Source organism: Ips typographus, linkage group LG16 (genome assembly GCF_016097725.1).
Source record: "Ips typographus isolate SLU linkage group LG16, UJ_Ityp_2.0, whole genome shotgun sequence".
Classification (NCBI taxonomy): Eukaryota; Metazoa; Arthropoda; class Insecta; order Coleoptera; family Curculionidae; genus Ips; species Ips typographus.
This window is the reverse complement of record NC_138437.1, coordinates 8,972,932-8,988,901: the sequence shown is the minus strand read 5'-3', so window position 1 is coordinate 8,988,901 and position 15,970 is coordinate 8,972,932. Positions and strand designations below refer to the sequence as shown.

The 15,970-nt window shown below is 34.0% G+C and overlaps 1 protein-coding gene across 11 annotated transcripts in view; it reads left to right on the top strand.

The window, feature by feature from the left end:
* Window positions 1–15,970, top strand: part of LOC145738903 (agrin-like) — a 79,761-nt gene that overhangs the window by 11,882 nt on the left and 51,909 nt on the right. For 9 of the 11 annotated variants that reach the window (XM_081994051.1, XM_081994054.1, XM_081994049.1 and 6 more), the window contains exons 2-3: window positions 6,373–7,066; window positions 8,924–8,962. In XM_081994051.1, coding sequence (XP_081850177.1) covers window positions 6,469–7,066; window positions 8,924–8,962 — 637 coding nt within the window. In that variant the 5' untranslated portion in view covers window positions 6,373–6,468. The remainder of the gene's footprint in view (window positions 1–6,372; window positions 7,067–8,923; window positions 8,963–15,970) is intronic. The other 2 variants (XM_081994057.1, XM_081994056.1) reach the window with 1 other exon arrangement.

The following is a 15,970-nucleotide window of genomic DNA, read 5'->3' as shown; positions in this document are numbered from 1 at the left end:
TGCGAAACTCAAGCATATTTAAAACTTTTCAATTTAGCGAGTATTTCAAGCAACCTAGCAAAGTTTTAATTCCCAACCCACACCCTCTGGCTGTCTTAGTTACGAAATAATTCCAGTTCCAAAACCCCATTTGTTGTTCTACTAACTCGTTTCATATCCAGTGTTGCTGGCTTTTTCAGGCTTATATATTATTTTCCCTAAAACTAACCACTTTGGATAATCCAAAAATAGCAATTTTCCCCTGTTTACCATCGCATAAACGGTGTTATTCCAACTTATAACAACAATATCGCCCTCGAAAAATATATTTGGTAAGTTAGCGGTGTACAAGGCGCATATAGTCGCGACATAGAGTGAATATCAAATAAGAAGTTCAGGGTTTCAGCGGCAGCTGCGAAAGGGCTGTCAACCGCATTTCTGCCTGTCCTTTAACATAAACCAACTTTCCGCCTACTTTTGCAGGGACTTATTCGACTTATTTGAATACATTTTTTACGAGTTTTCAAACTCGGTTTGATTTTGACACGAAACTTGTTAAAGTTCGGTATTGTGCATCAATTGAATCAGTGATATCTCCAACCTCTTTTCTTTATTTTCCTTAACTTTTCCTTAACTCACAAAAAGTATGTGAGAGTAGGTACTTATTTGGTGTAGAAATACATTATTTAGCCACGTCTAATAAATACCAACTTTGACTAGTTTACCCTCTTATAAATTTCAGGACCCAGTTTGCAGCAACTTAAAGTTTCCCTTTTAACGAAACTGTCAAAGAAAAAAATATTTAGTGGCCATTACAGCTCTGTCGTTCCGCTCACTCTCATAGCGCCGCTAATGTCGTGAATCGACAATTTCTTTTAGCAATTCCATTCTGCTTCCTTTTCGAATTTTCCGCAATTAATTTAAAACTTTTAACATAATTCATTTGGTTACAGAGCCGAGCGCAGATTTGTCATCGGAAAATATTCGCTATTGTAAAAATTTAATCGAAAAAAATTTTAATAACACAAAGAAGTTTTGATTAAAACTCCGTATTCCACCGATAACTTTCGAGACCGGTGATCATCCACCATAAATTATTGTTCGTCATTTTCTTTATCAGGATTTTCAAATATTGACCAGGATCGGATTTTTAGGTTTTGTTTGTATAATAAAAGTTGTATACAAGGTAGAACTATATTTTAATGGTAAATATAACAAGATTCCCCAGTCCCAAGTCTATTTAGATGCTAAATATCTCCGTCCCTGTATATTTCAAAGTTTGAGAAAAAAAAGTTTATAAACAGGACCAAAAAGATCAAAAAGGTAATTTTTGACGTGCTTAGTTTGACAAACTTAATTTTTTTCACTAATTGTGCTTTATTTGATAATTAGAGGCCTCATTACTCACTCTACAATGTATAACACTTCTTTTTCCTGTATATTTTTTATTTTGTCCCATAAGGGTATACAGGTGTTTTTTAAGTACTTTTTGAGATTCAGTATTCCGGTAACATGAAGAGCTAAAGAGGAGAGTTTTGGCTCATTTTGTAGTATTTTTTATCCCTTTTCTAATGGCGTTTAGGTCAAAGGACCTTAAATTAGACAAAATAAAACAATTTTTTTCAAAATTATATATTGTTCCAGAAAGGTTCTCATGCACAGCCAAAACGACGTTGAGTTGACAGATTTTCGATTTTCTACATTCTAAACTAAAAATATTGGTTAGGTTACATTATCACCAGATACAACTTTATAGCTTTAGAGATATTTACTGACTGGTCTATTTGAGAACAATGTTGTAAATATAAAGTGTTACACTAGATCCTTAAATAAAACAAAAGTACTGGCAATAAACAGTAGAGGAAAAGTTAAGAACCCCATCAAAGACGAAATTACTTCGAAACCATTCTTTCCTCTACATTAGACCCTAGCACATTGCTTATCTTAAATACTGCCACTCTACTTGTCTAACCTCCTAACCGGAATTACCTTAGCGCCCCTTTTATTGAATTAGTTATTTTATTACACAACATGGGTAGGGTTAATAATTTAATTTAAGGATACCTTCCTCATTTAATTAATCTCTTTATCGCCGGATGAATTGGTAGTAAAGTGAGTTTTTTTAGAGAGGAATTGTGTAGTTAGACCGTATAGGAAACTCTCCTTCCGCTGCCCATTAAAATGTCTTTTAGGGAAGTTGAAAAGAAAATACAGGACCTATAGGAAAGGTCGGAAGACGTATCTGAAAAGGCTGCATTCCTTTCGGCAAAGGTTAATAACGCAGTGGTTGTGTGGAGCAACCTTTCTAAGCCCTGACCCGATAGCGCTTTAGCTTGGCAAGTTGTAAAATCGCCTTTAGATTACTAAGAGCTTTTCTACAATGCTTATCTTAAATTTTTGATAAGGCAATTTTCCTGCTATGTACTCAACTTGTAGATTTTTTAATACACGCACTAGCTATTTAGCAAAAAATCGATGAAATACTGAAATAAAAAGGTACCTACTCGGATTTAATATGCATTCCAAGTTTCATCCAGAAGAGTGCTTCTCGAGTGATTTAGCTTATTTATTATATCCGTTTTATCTTTGCTCTTTTCCAGAGAATGTTGTTAGCTGTAATTCCGAGATATTTGTATTCTTTCTGTTATAAATAACTCCCATTCGATGAATTTACGTTAAAAACACGATCGTTTTGTCAACGCGACTGAGTTTTTGGCGCAACATATGAAATTTCGGAAGGAAACTTTCCCATTAACTTTTGATCCTCCCTGACAAATATGAGGGCATCTTTCTCGGAGAGCTGGAGAACGGATGTGCAATATCCTTGAGAAAACCATATGTGAGATAGAGGCTACCTTAACACAAGCCGCAAATCCGTCCCGTACTAGCGAATATCGAATTTGGAAACCTTGGACAAACATTGCATTTTCCGGGATACGAGATATTGGATATTAACTACATAATGCCGGCGACTTTGCGACACTCCTATCAAATTATAAACTATATACTTTGCCTTTATTGCTTCTTGGTAACACAGGTATACATATAAATGCTAATTTTATACCTTTAAAAATAAAGCCGCAACGATCGCAAAATCCAGTTTGCTTTACTACTATTTTTACTAGTTTAACTTGCGGGGTTTCAAAACAAAACGTTTAATGTCATAAAGTCTTTGTTTTCAAACAAACTTTTTTTAGACGGAGTACATCATTTGAAGCAAATATTTCACACACGTATACAGCAACAATGTCGTGACATGTAACTATAAACAGTGCTCGCTAAGGGTTTAAATTTGTAGGTCGTCTGGTCACCCTATAAAGTCAAAAGACCCAGGTTTTCTATGTTATACTTGAACATGAAGCTACATTGGATTTGTCCCAAAAAGTGAAAGTTTGGAGACTTTTTATTACTTCAAAACTCAAACGCCACAGCACACGCACAATTCGGAAACCAACTACTTATGTCTTTATATATCCGACCTTTCCAACTTTCCTACTAACTTATATATATCCAAGAATCCACTACAGTCTCTCTAATACATTTTTTTATTCCCTCGGAAAGTTTCGACCAATTTTGAAGTTTAGGCTCTTTTACTTTAAAACAATCTGACGGGTACGTGCCTAAGCTTACCAAATAGCTTTCACGGAAACATTTTTGATGTCACAAACGACCAACTCTTTGACGTACCGCCGGTTTCGGAAACAACCAGTTCAAATGTTTCTCATAAAAGAGTCTAATTTGAAACTTTTGGTATGTTACATATTAAGAAAAATTACCCTGTAGAAAAAGCCTCAAAAACCAGGATGAGACATTTCCCCCTTTTGAAGGGTAGTAAAAAAGGTTCTTTAATAGCCAAGATGACGTCACGACATAGAGACCGTAAAGTGTTCCTCCTCAGTATTAGATTTATTTTCCACTAAATTGGATTTTTTCCTTCGTGTCACAGAAGTCATAAAATCAAACAACGTCCTGTTCTATTGGCGCCCTTTGTTGTTCGTTTTACAGATTCACCTCAACAACGTTTGATGCTGGCACGCCCTTGTGCTTTTTTTGGAGAATGTACGAACCATGCACGCTATAATAATTAGTTTAGCTAAAGTGGTTAGCTTATAAATGCCGAGGCATTTTGCAGGAAAATACCCCCTATTTTTATAAAGAATCGATAGCACTTAATCGGGATCAGGCGCGCAAAAATCTTGTTAACTTTTTACCTTTCCGCATCATAACTTCCGTATTTTCTCCCTTTTTAGAAACTTCGTTAATTTTATCTTGACTGAGTGTTTACACGGTATGGCAACGTCGCCAGTTGATTTTAGCCGGCGAATTAATTGTTCGGCGATAAATAACCCATGCCATTTAATCAGACTGAGCCCTATGTAAATTCGCCAGTTTTGCGACGACATATAACGTCAACGAATAATATATACGTTTGCATATCTCTATACACAAAAGCCTAAAATTTGTAGGGCTTGGAAGAGCAAAATTGGTCCCTTTCCGGCGTTCCATAGTCTCAGAGTATTAGTGTATCGAGTTTGAACAGGTGCAAACACTGTGAATTATATTATGCGCTATCTCTATAATGCTCCTAATTGTATAATGTAAATTAACTATCATTAGGTGATTTACTGTTGCCGGTTTATTAAGTGAAGTTCCGGTTGGGTAATTTTAATTCATTGGGTAAATATCGAGGAAAAGTATTGTACATAATTTGTTTCAATATGATTAACCAGTTTTTTTCATTTATATTTATTTTTGAAACTTTATTATTTTATCTTGAGTAAGACTCTTAGTATTTTTTTTAGGTTCATTCTTTTTTCCTTACTTAATTCAATCAATCAATCAATCAATATAATATATACAGAAAAAAGAATACAATGGTAACATTACTAAAACTTAACCTAAAAAAGAGTAAAAAAATCTAAAAGAACATAATTAGAATAGATGTAGAACATAATTGATTGAAACTTTGTAGGTTTGGTTTTTCCCATCTTAACTTAAACTTGAGCTAAACTGGTTAGTTTTTTATATTGTTACTAGTTATTTAACTATACTAATAAATTAGTTAAATAAGATATAGGAAATTTGCTCGTGGCTGTTTGTCACCATATGCCATTTTCCATGATCGTGGTTGTAATTTGAGTCGTGAAAGTGTGTTTACATGTGTAACGAGTTTCATTCCGGACTGTACGGCTAAATTAATGCCGGCAGTGGGCAAGTTATAAAATATTTGACAAGTTCATACTGAAATATGGCGAAAATTAAATAACGAATGTCGGTGCGACGCTTGTTTCACTGAACTTAACAAAGAACGGGAGTAATTTTGAGAGGTCGTTAATATTCCGCTAAGGCCTTTACCAACACGAATAAACCGAATTTATCACAGTCAAAGAGTAAAACAAATCGATCAAAATAAGCGTTATTAACAATAACAGCAAATTCTTAGGCTGTTACCGAAAATGTACACGTGTAGTTTTGTTGACGTATCCACACACTCTGAAAAGTCTAGAGGCACCAAGCCAACCACAATCATCAATCTTATTTTCTGTCGTCCATCATTTATCTTTGTATTTTTCAACTAGTCCGTAGCTGGATTCACCTTACCGCAAACTTTCAGCTGAAAACGTTTAAAACGGGTCAGACCCATGCTAAAAAACAAAATATTTGTTGTTCGTAAACACTTTTGAACTCCCAAATGGCATTTAAATGTTTGCTGAGTTTAGCGAGGAGGGTACATATAAGATGGAAAAAATGGGTCACCTCTCTAGATGGGATCAGCAATTTCCGTTTTGACTTCGACCGTGTGTTTTGATTGCACTGTTGCTGTTTTCCGTCTGAAAACTAACGTTTTCCCTTGCCCGGATAATTGCTCAAATCGAATCTGTCATTAACATTGAACAGGAAAATTCAATTTAATTCAATATCGCTAAAACCATTTTGGAGTTTCAAATAAAATTATCGAAGCTAGTGTACAGTAATTTTAGCTAAATTTTCCGTATAAGCAAATTAAATGCACTCGCTGGGATTCTCCAAAATGTTCAATTGTTTTTCTATTAAATTTCATCACCCTAATTAAATCTGCACGCTTTGCCCTCTAAAACTCGTTACTTCATTCGTCTCTGTTGCTTTACCCTTTAATTAAATCAACAGCTCAAATACTAAAAATCTAGTTTTTACTTTTAAAACCATAAAAGCTAGAACATTTAGTCTCATTTTATTCATACGGTACAGAGCAAATGCTGTGTTAATTTACTTTTGATCTTGTTTGACTTAAATTTTGGTCTTGCTGGAATAAACAGGTCTAAACTACAGCGTAGTTTCTAGTAATTTAGTTCATTAGAAAACACACTATCCTACTCCTCTAAAACCAAATTAATCTTACTAACTTTGTTTCAGAATGTGAAGTGACTAACACCTGCCAAAACATGCCAAAACTAACAATAACCTTGCTGAAGAATACCGAACCTCCAACGTAATTGCATTGCCGATGCAATGAGGCAACATATGTACGGTCATGCGCCTCATTCCGCGCATCCCACTCGAGTGATTGACTCTTACGGGGTTTACCATGAACCGCCCAGATACAACGTGAATTTCCACGAACCATTAAATGATCGTTATGTGGAACGATGCGCAGGTACCGAGTACCACGACACTCACATTACGTACACGGATCCGCTACGCGCAGAACGGATTCCATATAACGACGAAGACGGCTTCGTTCCTCAAAGAACGCAGATAGCGCGCGCAGGTGTGGTAGTTAACGCGTCCGGGAGTAGTGCCGTGGTTCGGACATCTACTGCGCAGAACAATACTCATTGCGTCGTACAAAACAATAGTCATACCGCGCATAACGGGAATGGAGCTCAGAGTACACCCAACGCACAACCTAATGTTCAACCAAGTGAAGAAGAAGAGGAGCAGTCATTTTGTTGTGGGTGTAAAGGGAAAAGGAAGACTAATGCATCTTCAGGAAGTACCAGTACTTCAATTTGGGCTGTTTGGTGCAGGCCTACCATCTTGCTGTTAATGTTGGTTCTTGTAGCATCTGTATTTGTGCTGGCCTCTGGGATTATGCTTTACTACCACTGTATGTATTAATTGCATGACAGTGTTTTTTTTTCAATTAGTTAACTAACTCTAAAGTTGTTTTGATATAAGCGTTAGTTATCATTTAATTACCATTCCAGATACATCTGCTAATTGTGTATGTCACATCCATATGCTTTAGATACACGCGCTTAGTTTGTGTGAAATTTGGTCCGAAATATGGGTTCTAAACGGATGAAATTCGATGATAACGCTAGAGTGACACGTTTTGCTATTTAATTTATCGTTATGTGCAAATAAGCCGATGAACGTCCTGTTTTGACGAGGCTAGGTGGTGTTGGTACAAGGGAGATTTTCAATCACAGATAAAATCTCGGTGTATACCGCTCTGATATAGTAATCAATGGCTTTCAACCCTTTTAAGGTGATTTGAAGTTTATTGGTTCTTAACATGCACTAGGATTAGAAAACTTCAATACCCTAACAAATTTAAGTAAGGTAACATTTTTACCATTTCTAGTCCTGCTTAGCAAACAAAACCTGGACATTTATACGTTATTAATTTAACGTGTAAACAAATTTCAGTTTAAACAATGTCAAAATTAATTTCGGGGGTCCCAAGTGTTTTAAACACGCTGAGTAAAGAAAGAACTCCATTTACTCAAACTTTCTTTTTAACATTCTATGAAAATCAAACATAACCGGCAATTTTCCTTAAATTTAATTTGAGGTTTGGGCGACTCATAACCGGAAAAATTGTGCAAACAAACACAACTCCGAATCTCGGAACGTTTAAATTTACTTTCATCATGCCGAAAGCGCTTTCAGCTACTACTTAAGAAAACTTGGAAATCTGGTTTAAAATATGTCTCTGTGACGGTTTGTGGTGTGTTTTGTACAAGTTTATTATTATATTATTTTGCTCAATTATTACTACAATTTTAATTACGTTTTCAAATTTTATTTTCTGTACACAAACTCAGACACTAATTGGCTGTAGCAATATGAAAGTCATCTCAAAAAACATTGCAGGAAATTAAATAAGCTAGTTACTATTTTTGCATGCATTCAAGTTTGGTGTAGTAATGAAAATAGGTCTCTTGAAACTACGCGCCTAGCGTGATGTTAATAAACAAGAAGGTGACATAAAAGAACGTGTACTCTTCTTTGTTTTGTAGATACACAAGCTTATTCAGTTGACTGGAAAAGTTAAAATCTTGTAAAAATTAAGACGAAATAAAATGGCCGAAGGCATTTTCCTTTTGTTTTCATACACATCAGAAAAGCGTTTTATTTATTTCGGCTGGCACCTGCTCTCTGTCTTTGTTAACGACTAAAATTAAATGTAGAGCTGTTCCGATTTCTTAAAAAGAAGCTGTGAAAAGGGAGCTTGATTACAGCTGGTGAGTGATTTATACAGCCAGATAAAGTGCTTTCTACGAAATCTTTAAGGAAATAGTGTATGTAACTCCTGGAGCTATGGAAACAGCCAGAATTTAAAGCGCTGTTATTTTTTGCGTTTGAAAGGCTGCCTCTTTCTTGGCACAAAATTCTCCTTTTCCAAGAAAATTCCTAATTAGCCGATTCAGAAGACCCGAATAACAAATTTCGAAATCGCAGTCCCTAAAAGGCAATACAGGCGATGAGTTTATCCACCGTGAATGATAAATAGGCCATGTGTCAATTCATTTAAAATCTTAAGAAGTAAGCAAATAACGGAAGCGATAAAACGGGGAAATCAGGGAGAATTTCTATTTTTGCTCAATTTGCGTTCGCATCTTCTGATTTCTCACTTGATTGAGGTTGTAAAAGTTTTCATTTTGTTTCGCAAAGCTGTTTGATTGCACTTTTACGGTTCCGCAATTCCTACTAAAATCCTCTTTCTGTTTTCTTTCAGATGTTCAACAGAACAGGCCCAACCTAAATCCAGCACCAGGTAAGTCCTTTTAAAGCGAACAAAGATAAATATTTTTTTTCATTTCAAAATCCCTATTGATTCAACGGCAGCTAATGTAACCACTGCTTAACAGTCGTCTGGCACGGCAAATGGTCGTTAATTTGAAAATTGATTTTTTTTGGTTGATATTCATCAAAGTTTCAGGTTTTTACCTGAAAAGAAAGTTTTACAAAAACACAAATGCACTGACAACTTTTTTTAATTTGTTCTAGCATTAAGCTAACGTTAACGCTCATTTAGCGAAATTAAACCTGAATACTGAAGCCCTAAATCAGGCCCATAGGCTATAAACAGTTCCCTAAACAGAGTGCAGAGCTGGAAACATATTAACAGTTACATGCTTGCTAACTAGACAAATCTACACGCTATTCATGCTGGTAGACAAGGCTGAAATATGTTTACTGACCATCCGCTTTAAATGTCACTCCTGCGACTCCAAAGCTGGGAATTAGACCGATCGATTACTGTGACACAGTCGTAAGATGAATTAAAAGATTTCATCCTTGTCTTTCACACTAGTTGAATTGTAATTTTGTTAAGCTTATGGACTGTAAATTGTGCCTGAATTTAAAAGAAAATTTAAAATTAGGGAAGTCCCACTCCTACTAAATGTCACTCCTACTTCTTTCTATAAGACTGGAAAAATAGTGCATTTTTAAAGAGATTTAAGTTGGTAGACTGCTTAGATCCTAAAAATTGTGACTATCTGATAAATTAATAATAAACAAGAATAGCAGATTATTAAATAATCTATTTTTTGTTTTTCAGGTGCACAGAATAGTGATGGAATAATAATAAAAACAAATGATTAAATAATTAGAAAAATCTTATCCTACATTGCTCTAATACATTTACTAAGGCTTTTTATTAGGACTTTTTGATTTTATTGAGTAATTTGCTGTGTGATTCTAACTAATTTGAGACAACAGAAAATCGTCTAATGGGCCTTATTATATTCATTCATTCATTCATCAATTCATTCATGGGCCTTTTGAATAATACTGGAAATGAACTAGTATTTTTGGAATGACATGCGGCACTTTAAAATGACAGAGAAAACAATTATTAATTTGTTTGCACACGTGTCATCAACTAATTGGGTAAATTTGGTTGTTAGAGGCTATGGTGACGTTTAGAGTGCTTTACTATGTTTTATTAATAAAAAATAAAATAGAGCATTATCTGCAATCATTCGAGTAATTTCAAGTATTGTTTTGACAGTCAGTTTTGTTTTGCAATATTTCTACTATTTATTTTATGTGTGTAATAAAAGATACTATGATATTTATAAAAAAAAAAGGGTTGAAAACCCTCGGTTTCTTACTTCGTTATTAATTTTAGGTTAGGTTAGTGTATTCTGGGAGTGATACATACATTTTTATGACAAATATTTTAAACCTTACACTGAACCAAATTACCTTCTCTTCTCATTGCAAAATACACTAATTAAATATGGTTTATAACAATTAGAGCTGGAATAAAAAATGGCTCAAATATTTAAATAAACGAAAGCAATCAAATCGAAACCCAATTAAAGAAAACGGTTTTTCGTCGGTATATCCCCAGAACACATGTTTTGTATAGGTTATTAATCTTGGATAACGATCGAAAGAAAAAAAAACCCTTTATGCTCGGGGGTATTGTGTTATAAGGGAGGAAGCGTGCACGCTTGTAAGGGGAAAATCCACAAGATTATCAGATATGGCACCGTAGCGAATTTCATAGCGAAATGAAACGAACAAATTTCTTTCAAACCTTTGCCCGGGGATTTTTTTAAAGTATATTGGATTCTCAACGAACGAGACATCAAATCGAATCGCGTCAATCACTTTCTTGTCTATTAGTTTTGACGTTTCTGGTGTGAAGTGGTCGATAGCAAATTTTTTTGGCTTCAATGAGTACAGGGAAATGCCCTGAGGAGGTTGTTGATCTCAGCTGAATATAATCTTTCATTATTAGCAGGCAAACCACTGGCGGAAGTATTTTTACTAAAACTTCAATTTAAAACTCATAACTGGTTATAAATTCCTGACGGCTAAGGAAACCGGGAGTGTAGCAACAATTCCAGAGTTAATTAACTCTAATTGGCTTGTAAGATACTTTCGGGTCCGAATTCGAGAGCTAACGGGGAAAGAGTAAGATCTTGTTTTGTAACTCTTCGAGCGAATTTCCTAATTGTTTTCTTTAACGGAATCTCTAGAATAATCCGATAAGGCTGGGAAATTTTTATACCATGAAAACGTTTTATGTTTTTCTTTTGCGATAAGTGCATAGTAAAATGGAGAAATGATACTGGGCACATAAAACTGCCCTTAATAAAACCTTAAACTGAGCTTTAAGTGGTCTTTACTAATTATGTTAAAATGTGAGGTGGAACAAAACCAGGTTAAGTCACACTGTAATACTAAATTACTTATAGGATTAAAAAATTGGGACATTTTCCGGGAAAGCCATTGCAGTTGGGTTGTTAGAAAAAAACGAATCATGTGTAATTCGGTGTAATACAGAGATTTCGTTAGGCAACATTTCCACGTTTATAGCTCTGATGTCCTGATATTAAGCTCGAGCGCGACATTGAATATAAAAATGGGGACCCGTTGCAACTCTAAATATAGAAATTTAAATCTAATGAATGGCGAGGCCTGGACTGAATGAAAATTCACAATGCCGTTGTTTTTCGGCACATATGATACGTCTGTATTTGTGTGCGGCACTGATTTCACTTTATGTAAACCCGAATTTGCGTAGAAATGTCTGGGTCGTAGAATGCGGATTTAAAAAAATATCAGGCATCATTTACGTGGGTTATTTCTAAAAATTAGGGTGGAAAAGGTATTTCAATATCTTTACAAAATCAAGTTATCTGCGATCGAGAACCATTTTGCTCTGATCCTTCGCGCAAATTCGTAATTAATTATTATTTGTAAGGGTTTATTCGTAAAGGCTTTGGGTCTGAAACTTTTTTAAAATTCCATTTTTATCCCCCTCGAGCTGACATTTATTCCTACATAATTTTTTGTTGCAAAACTGAAATCTTTTGTAATTTTTCATTTAACCGATCAAACAAGGCTCATTAAGTTACTAAATTATAATTTGATTACTGAATATAGCTGTATGATGTTGGTGGATTTATAAACCAACTAAAAATAGTCACAGTTTTGGTTTCAGAGACGTTTCCTTTAATTTCCTAGCCGAAATTTGCAAGAAACCAATTTAGCTGTCTTAATTAATGGATAATAATTCCTCCAGCCAGCCATATTGTTAATTGGAATTTGTCTATTTAATGCATTCGCATTTGTTTTTCGCAAGATAAGGATTAAAGTATATTGCTCCCCCTTAAAAATTTATATTGCTAACCCCATTAACAATAAACAAACAAACTCAAAATACAATCAACCCAAGAGACCATAAAAAACATTTGCTTCTATCATTCTACAGCACAAACATTTCCCGAACGAGACATTTGCAGTGTTTTGCCAGCAATTATTCGCATCTGATTTTTATTGCGTCTTGCCCAACTGAAAAATTTAACGCTACCGAACGTGTTCCGTCGGGAAAACAAATTAAAAGTTTTAATCAAAAAACAAACAGCAAAGACTCCGATGGTTAAAAATAATTTAAAGCGAATTCTAAGCGTACGAGCGTTTATATAATTTACTGTTTCCCGGCGTATCTTTAATTTGGTTATGTCAACTGACTGGTGCTTTGTACTTAGCGAGTAACGTTACAAATTTTTTTTAATTACTACATTTTGAAGTCGGGTTCATTAGCTAATATACGGGTCTCTTAATAAATAACGGTAATACTTTTAGTCAATTAGTAGCTGTTTGTTACCACTATATAATTAGACACGGTAAAAAGTAAAATTTTTTGTTATTGTTTCTAGTGGTGTAAATATTATAACTTAATGAGCTTGACTCTAACTTGGAAAATGGTTAATAAAGCTGAATTTGAATGTATGGGTTAATTTCAGAGTGATTTGGGCTAAGAATTTTCAAATATTGACAAGTGATTCCCATAACTGGGCAAACCATTTAGTGGTTTCAAATGTTGATTAAATAGCTAGTCTATTGGATGACTATGTGATACTAGTACCAGAAAATTTCACGTATATACAGGGTGTTACAAATTCGATGCATTAGCAATGCTATCTCAGAAACTAGTTGATAAGGCTTTAGTTAAAAGGAGGTAAAGTTGCGCATTTTATTGCAAAAAAAAAATTCTGAATATTTTCTTTACATCCCACAAAAACCCTAAAAGACAAATTTCTATTATATTTTTTTTATATTTTGGAAAATCAATGGCACCTTCTGGAGGCACTTTTTTATGTTATGCAAGAAAATAATGTTGTAAAAAAATTATACCTAGTGTACTTAGGTACTTGTGTTTTATAAAAAATATGCATTTTGGAATTTATATGTTGTCATAATGAGTAGATAATTTAATTTGATATGATTTAATAATTAGGTTTCGCTCTTTTTAACACTAAAAATAAAGTTTAAGCTGTTTCATCAAAACTCAACCTCGAATTCAAACGTGTGAATATCAAAAATAAATAATTAACCAAAAAGATTCTTTTTTCTTAAAATGAATGAAAAAAAAATAACAAACTGTCTTTTTCAAAGAATTAATGAACTTAATTATTAAAATTTTTGGATTTTGTTTTATCGAATTATTTAGCAATAAGATGCGCAACTTTGCCTCCATTTAACTAAAGCTATCAACTATAGTTTCTGAGTTTCTTATAAAATCAGCTCAAAATATGAAAATAATTAAAAGCAAGACACAAAAGTGATGTAAAGTGGACAAAAATGTCTCGTGTAATTCATTAAAACAACTATGTACCTAAATTATGTCCTCTTTTTTTTTGACACCTTAATTCACAAACGTCATATACAGGGTGTTCCTAAATATCATGTACAAAGAGTGTGATTCCTTGGCATATTTAATTGCTAAAGTTTCATATAAACCTGAGTCTGCAATGCTAGGTTTTCAAGATACAGGGTGTCAAAGTTTTTTCTAAAAAACTTTTTTTTAATAATATCTCAAAGACCATTCGGCTGATTTTATTGAAATTTGGCAGGGTTTAATATCACGAATAAAAAAGAGAAAAAAAAGTGCGCCACTGACTTTTTTTGAAAAATATTTATTTTTTTTGCATTAAGCAATTGAAAATACAACTTGATACTTTCTCGTGTCTTGCTTCGTTTTCGAGAAAAAAAAATAAAAACCATTTCGGTGCATGCCCTTAAACAACATAAAAATTAACTAATTATCAAAAGCTGAAGCGAACTTGTTCTTTTTTACATAACAATTGTTGATTTTAATCATAGAAGTTATCATAAAAGCAGTGGCAAACGATATGTAAAAAACACCCTGTATACAAACTTTTTTTCAAAATTTCAATAGATTTTCGTAAAAAAAAATGTTAATATACTCTACGCATGTTCACTACTAAAAAAACTTTTTTTGCAATGCAAAATATAGACAACATGATATTTTTCTGTCCAAGTTTTACTCTAGAACACACCTTAAAAGCTCCATTTGACATAACCGGTTTCAAAGGGAATGATTTTGCGGTTGTGTACTTTAAAACCGAGTATAACCTTTAGCTCTTTGAAAGTATTAAAGTTTTAAGCCAGGGAGATTAGCTAAGTAGCTGCTGGAGCACCGAGTGTACAAAATGAATCGCCGATTTATTTTACTAATGTTTTGGGTTATAACAGATATTAAATTAGGTGTGAGATTAAAAACGCAACCGATTGGCCTAATTACCTTTATGTCAGAATATTAACAGTCGATTCGGTTTTAATTAAATAAAATGAATTGCAAGAACTAGAAAATCGATATTGCGTCAGAGCCCGGGAACGTGTTTTATAACATATTGTTAGACTGAGTAGATTTTAAAGAAAACCCTCCAGTGTTTGCAAGTTAAATAAGCTTCAAATGAGTGAGCTTCCAATCGATGAAATTAACATAATTAGCAGCTAGCAAGCAAATATTGAACTGATTAGTGAAATTGAATATCTGTTTGCTGATTTTATCTTTGTATAACGCATGGCAAGATTAATCATTTGTGAACTGTATTCTCATTTCACCGAGTCCAATAAATTCGCTTTTTCTTGAAGCACAAAATAGAATCCCACTCAATTTTCTCTACACCGTTCATAAATAAGGAGATAAACAAAATTAAATGTCGTCTCGCTGTTATCATTTTTCCCTCCTAAAATAAAGCAGATTTATATTTAGGATGCGTTAATGAGAATCTGGTACTCCCCCACGTTCCAGATTTAAATTGCAAGGCTGCATGTAAATATCGACTCATTTTAATATGTCACAGGTTTATTAATATTTAACTTAAAGGAGCTTGGTATAATCTCACCGAAGATCCGTGGAGTGACAGCTAGTAATTTCCAAAAACAATAAATTCTGATATATCTCCCAAATAGGCAGGTGCAGTTATCACGAATAGGCAATAAGGCTTAGTGCCTTGAATCAGGATTGATTTGGAACATGTATATCCGATACTATATTCCATGCGTTAGTTAAACCGGTTGTAAATACATGACCCAGTACATTCATTATTTATGCACCAGTACAACTCATATTTTTCCTCTATTTAGATGAATGCACACTATCTCTATACACCCCGAAAACCTTATACAGCAGCTAAAAAATTTCTAAAGCAATTTTATTGAGTGAATTTATGTCAGTACTGAATTAAGATTACGTCGCTTGCCGTGGCTGGAATACTTTCGCTATATCAGAGAAAATGTGCATCGTATGTGTAAATATTATGTAAATAGCCCTGAACGTTCTCCACTTATTCCTATGTATTCTCTCTAAGAGGAGACAAATTTCAAGCAATTGTAGGATATCAAAGAGGTTGAAATTTGGTTTAAAACCGCATTACACGAAATATTTACTGGAGGAGGATTTGTCGGGAGTCACTATTGAAGTTACAAAGGGAATTTTCAAGCTTAGATT